The sequence below is a fragment of the Tuber melanosporum genome (assembly GCF_000151645.1).
Source record: "Tuber melanosporum whole genome shotgun sequence assembly, scaffold_27, strain Mel28".
NCBI classification, from domain to species: domain Eukaryota; kingdom Fungi; phylum Ascomycota; class Pezizomycetes; order Pezizales; family Tuberaceae; genus Tuber; species Tuber melanosporum.
This window is the reverse complement of record NW_003298941.1, coordinates 869,457-874,973: the sequence shown is the minus strand read 5'-3', so window position 1 is coordinate 874,973 and position 5,517 is coordinate 869,457. Positions and strand designations below refer to the sequence as shown.

At 48.6% G+C, this 5,517-nt stretch overlaps 2 protein-coding genes; one reads left to right on the top strand and one right to left on the bottom strand.

The window, feature by feature from the left end:
- Window positions 1-2,539: 2,539 nt before the first annotated feature.
- On the top strand, window positions 2,540-3,947 carry GSTUM_00006549001 (uncharacterized protein; the record flags this gene model as incomplete). XM_002838719.2 has 1 exon in its annotated part: window positions 2,540-3,947. One exon carries the CDS (start codon window positions 2,540-2,542, stop codon window positions 2,753-2,755), a length of 216 nt encoding a protein of 71 aa, XP_002838765.1. The 3' UTR covers window positions 2,756-3,947.
- A 4-nt stretch (window positions 3,948-3,951) lies between these two features.
- On the bottom strand, window positions 3,952-4,516 carry GSTUM_00006548001 (uncharacterized protein; the record flags this gene model as incomplete). XM_002838718.2 has 2 exons in its annotated part: window positions 3,952-4,178; window positions 4,246-4,516. The coding sequence occupies 2 exons, from the start codon at window positions 4,514-4,516 to the stop codon at window positions 4,045-4,047; spliced, it is 405 nt and encodes a 134-aa protein (XP_002838764.1). The 3' UTR covers window positions 3,952-4,044.
- Between the last annotated feature and the right edge of the window lie 1,001 nt (window positions 4,517-5,517).

Genomic DNA, 5,517 nt, shown 5'->3' with positions numbered 1-5,517 from the left:
ATTCCTGGGAAGTGATTGATGAGATGAAAACGTACGATCCCGTAATCAGTTGATCAGAAGAAAAAAAAAATCAAAAGACTAGACACGGAAATTCTCCCCTCCAAAAAAAAAAAAGGAAGAGCCGGGGAAGCGATAATCCCCCGTGCCCAATAGTGGTGTGAAAGCCCCCAGTCCCCACAGTGACGAGATTACCGAGAAGCCCCTTAAACGACCCGAGCTAAGTAGCAAAAACTAGCAAAGTAGTAGGTAACGAAGAGGATCTTTTGGCTCTACTTTTTTTCTTCTCACTTCCTTTTTCCTAGCCGTTGGGGGGAAGAAAGAAAAGGACTTGAGGTGGAGAGCTGTCTAGCTGTCAATATTTCACAGAAGACTTGAAGTAGCGAGTGCTGGCCGGCAGTGGGAGCTGGTTGGCGGGAGATGGAGGGCTGGGGGTATGGGGATGGAGGAGGAGGAGGAGAAAAGAGTGAGGAGGAGGAAAGAGTGAGGAGGAGGAAAGAGTGAGGAGGAGGGTTACCGAAGCTGACTGCGAACTCGACCGAGCCGGCAGCTTACATGAACGAATGAATGGGCAAGGAAAGGAGTCAATGGACGTCTTAATCTTGAGCAGAAATAGGTAATTTTCTAAATAGTTCTTGACTATTAGAATGAGAGGTTGGAACAGCAGACTAAGGGATAAGTAGGGCAGACTCCGAGAAGAGCTCGAAGCTATGGGATATTGTGTACCTGTATATTTCGTTGCGGGACGTTGGCTGTTATTTTACTGTAGTCTCCCTTCTCTTGGGCTGCTAAGGTTGGTGGAGGTGCTGCTGTGGTTGAGTTGTGGAGTCGGTCGCTGCAGGAAGGATGCAGCAGACAGAGTAGGCGGGGGTGGAAGGAGGTGAGAAGAAGGGGGCAGAAGCCAGAAGCAAGAGAGAAAGGCAGAAGCAACAATGGCTGCGAGCCGGCATGCATCCCCCAAAACCCCTCCAGCAGCATCACAAAAGCCAACAGCAACACACCCAGGTCCTTGTATACTTGCTCCAATGGATGATGATGATGATACTGTAATTAAAGTCTACTCCACTCGTCCTGTATCTGATAAATGGTGTCCGAACTGATACAAAGAGCATGAGGTTCTATTACGATTCGATGAGTATAATAAGGTACCTAATATCATACTGCATGTAACGCTCGATCGATGAGAGGCCTTTTCAACTCCATGTCCAATGTTATGCAATCGAGCGAGCACGGTAGGGTACTCTACCTTATTTCACCCTCTCATCTCTAGCGGCGAGTTAACGCATCGCCAATGGCGTTAATTCTCCTATCCTCGAAGCTATGTGACCGTCTCCAATACCAGTAGCATATCCAAGCAATTTACTGTACAGTACAAGTACGACGGGTAAGCCCTGCCGAATACTTTCCTGCGAATGGTATGCACTGCTCCACGATTCACTCACTCGTTCTGTCACTAACCGTCAAACACTCAGCGGTCCTAATTACCCTCGGCATGCTGTATCCTTTCATACCTTTTCCTCACCTAACAAGAGCCACTCTAACTGCACCCTTCCCATTATTTTACAGGCATCCTTAACTCCTCCTCGCGCCATAGTCTCCGATCGCTTCCTACGGTGCCCCCTTTACGCCTCTTTATCCCCTACATAAAGGGCCAGGAAATACCGTAGTGGTTTCCTCGCCATCCCATGGAGAGAGCACACGGCTAAGCAGTTAAATATAAAGTACGGTACATGCGCCCTCCCAAAGCCTTCAACGGGCCAAAAGAGAGTAAGAAATCACAACCCAGCTTCTCCCCTCCGCACCTTCACGAGGGGAGACTGCCCAGGGTATCATACGACACGCTGTCCGAATGAACCGTGCCCAGGACAAAGGCGGGGAACTGTCTCAGGTTTACCCTTCCGAAATTTCCCTTGCACAGAGGTGAGAAAAATAAGAACAAAACGCCAAGGGGTCCCGACCATTTTTGCTTCCAACGGTGCGAACACAGTACGGTACCGGTACCGGTACTGTGCTCTTACAAGGGTCGGGCATAAAGAACCGGCACGGAGCAGGGTGTTGTTGATTTCGGTCAAAATTACGGGTCCCAGGCAAGCAATGGTCTACCTGTAATTTACCAGTACCTGAACATAGGAATCAAAAATTTGCGCCGGTACAGCAGATTGTCTTTGGTTGTTCTAGAAATGCCAAGCCTCCCAATTGCTCGACAAGAGCCTCAAAAGGTTTATCTTTTTGATGCTGCGCCGTTTGAGAACAAATAAAATCTCGTGACTACTTATCTCCGTCAAGTTAACAGAATTGCGAACACCGGTTAGTGCGATCCAACACCTGTTGAGGGCCGATCTTATACTATGTTAGGAAAACGGTAATCCTTCTCGGGAGCTTTTGACTCAGGATCCGGAGATTACAGGGCCGCCGGAGATGGTGGATTCAAGAGATTTTACGGTGCAAGTACTGGGCTCGCCCAGGGCCCTGTGTCGAGGTGCACTGGTGTCCGCAAAGTTCTCGTGACACTGCGGGTATATGCAGTGGTATCTTGGCAGTGATGATGTACCATACTAGTACCGCACCTGCACTTTGTCATTGTAGAAAATCGTTAACTTATCGCAAATCTAAACAACAAACGGGAGCGGTACTTGTATGGTACATCATGGCTGCCGAGGCACCACCTCATATACCCGGAGTGTTACGAGAACTTTGCGGGCGCAAGCACTCTACTAGTAGTGCATCTTACTGTACTGTACAAGTACAGTACTTATAGCAATCTTAGTTGTATTATTCTCCCGCCCCACCAGTGCAACTTTGAATCAACTCCAAGCACCTCAATAAACCACCCGTACCATAGCGGTATTTCTTCGAAAAAACACGGTATTCCATCCGCACCGCAGTATCAAGATATCAAATCCCCACCCCGCCAGATTCAACCGAATCAAACCAAGACTCGCCAACCGCTCACCCGCCGGTGCCCAATCCTCAAACAGTCCATTACAGTACGTACCCTCTCCTCCTCCCCCCGATGCTTGTATTTTTAGCTCGGGATCCCCCTTCAAAAGACCTAAACCACTTGTGCCCTACAACCAAACAACCTCACCCGCACCACAAACACATTACGAAAAATTCCCAAATAAAAAATCGAACCACTTCCAGCGCCTACCGTAACTCAAATCTCCCATCCATCCATCCATCCACCGTCCAGCTGCGGGGCTGCGGTGAGTTATAGATAGAACGATGAATGAAACGAAATACCGTGGATGCCATCCTTCTGAAACATGCAGGAGGCTTGCTTACTTTTTGGCTTGAGCAGCGTTCGCCTCAACGCAGCGTGCTGCTGTGGTTAGATCGAACCCAAAAGCTGTCTTGAGTTACCGGTAATTCCGTTCTGCGAATCGGTGTGGTAAGAGGCGTTTTGAGAGCTGTGGGAGTGCGTATGGCACTTTACCCCAAGGCATCCTCTCTGCCAGGGAGGGCGTGGGGCGGGAAAGCAACGGGAGGTTAATCTAGCGATGCTTATTTCTGCAGATGCGGGGGAGATTACTGTTCTATGCTAACGCTTATTATATAGGATAAGGCTTGCTTACTAGGTATTGTACGTGTACAATACCGCTGTGGGGTCCCGGGTTTGTTGTAATATTAGGTTCGTGCTTTGGGCCCTTACATAGTGTCGGGCTTTTACAGTGTCAACGCTTTTTGCATACGCTGGCTGGGAGGTATGCCTTATCGCCGTCAAGGTCTGGGAGATATATCGCCCGAACTTGTCCTGGGAGGAGAAGGTGGACTTGATACCGTTCTGATACTGTGCTACGATACAGTAATGGCGGATCAAGTACTGTACAAGGATATCGTATCGTGCGACACCGATTTACCAGAAGGACGCCAACTCATTGTGCTACAGTATTACCAGTATATAGGTCTATGATAACATTGAGTGCTGGAATTAAAGGAAAAAGGGGAAAAAAAGAAAGAAAGAACTTTTGTTCATATGGTGCTTGTGCTGTCATTCCGATTCACTTCCTGTCACACCAATCGCAGCAGTAATTCTTCTGCGGGAATCTAATCAACGTCCATCTCCGGTTTCGCAGCATCCCTCGTCATCTCCTCCTGGCCCTTAGAATTCGCCTCCCGAACTGCCGCCGCCCTCGCAGCAAGCTTCGCCTGCCTTCTCGAAACGGGTAATTCAGAAGCATCTACTGTGCTCATCCTACTCATTAGCCTCACCACACCCCACTCTCCACAGTCAATTCCAAAATGTACCTCTCATAACGACCTCACCAGCCTTACTCGCCCTCTCCAACTCCTTCTCCATTTCGACCCTCCCTTTTGCGTAGCCCTTGTTCCTATCTTTCTTGCGCTGGGCTTTACTCGCGAATGTTTTCCCACGGGACACTCCGAGGCCGGAGGACTTTAGCACTGGGTCTAATGGGTTTGTGCGTATTGCGGCGATGCGGAGTTTGTTGGAGGAGGGGCGCGAGCGGATGCGGGTTTTGTGACGGGAGGGGAGGTTGGGGTTGTTTCGGGATGGCATTGTGATTAGGAGTTGATTGTGATGGTGATACTGAATACCGGTAGAGGTGAGGAAAAATTGGGCCTGGTTTTCGGTAAACAAGTTGGTAGATAGTGTGGCTGGTTGTGGAACTAGATGTGGCTTGCTGACCGTTAGTGGGGATGGGTTTGCTGGGAGTATGATACCGTACCTTATGAGTATACGATTGATAAGTTACCATGGGGTAAATTACGGTAAATTACACTAAACAGGCAAAAAAAATATCCGAAACTGGCGTTTCCCACCTTAAATTTTGATGCCGGGTAATCCCGTTTTCCATTCAAGATGAAGCCACAAGCTACACACGCTAATTGGTTGATTTTCTATGAGGAACCACACACTGATCTCTGACTTACAACGCCACTTCAAGTTGTTAAATCTCAGACTGACTCTCCTCATCAGAGACAAAGGGCCCGGGGAAGGAATAGTATCGGTATCCGGACTGAGTATACCTTGGGGAGCTGAGCTGTTCTAATAGCTAGTATTCGTTACCGTGTTTCGTCAATAATAGCCTCTGCTAAGCCTATTGTAGTTTGAGCAGCGATTTCTGTTGAGATACGGTACTCGATACCGTACTCGAGTGGTGGATTTACCACGGGAAACCCTCCTGTTCGAGTTTGGTCATCCGAGTCAGGGGGCTGTCCAGGTGGCTTGTGGTTTTGTCTCTTGGTTTACAGGTACGACAGGCATTCTTGGCAAATATGTGTGAATGCTGTGATATATCATATTATCATACCCGAGCAAAAGCGAGTTAAGGCCCAGGCTCTTCTCACGATAGTCCGGTAGTTGTGCCCGGTAACATACCGCTTGAACACACTGGGGACTCGGCGGGGAGCAAGTGAGGGTGAATGATTACACACAAAACCAACGAACCAATCTTTGGTGCGAGAATGACTTACAGTATGTAGAGCACAACGCAGTATGACAGGTTCAAGCTGCATTCATATACCGGTATTCGAGTAGCTCCCGATGCCTGAACTACT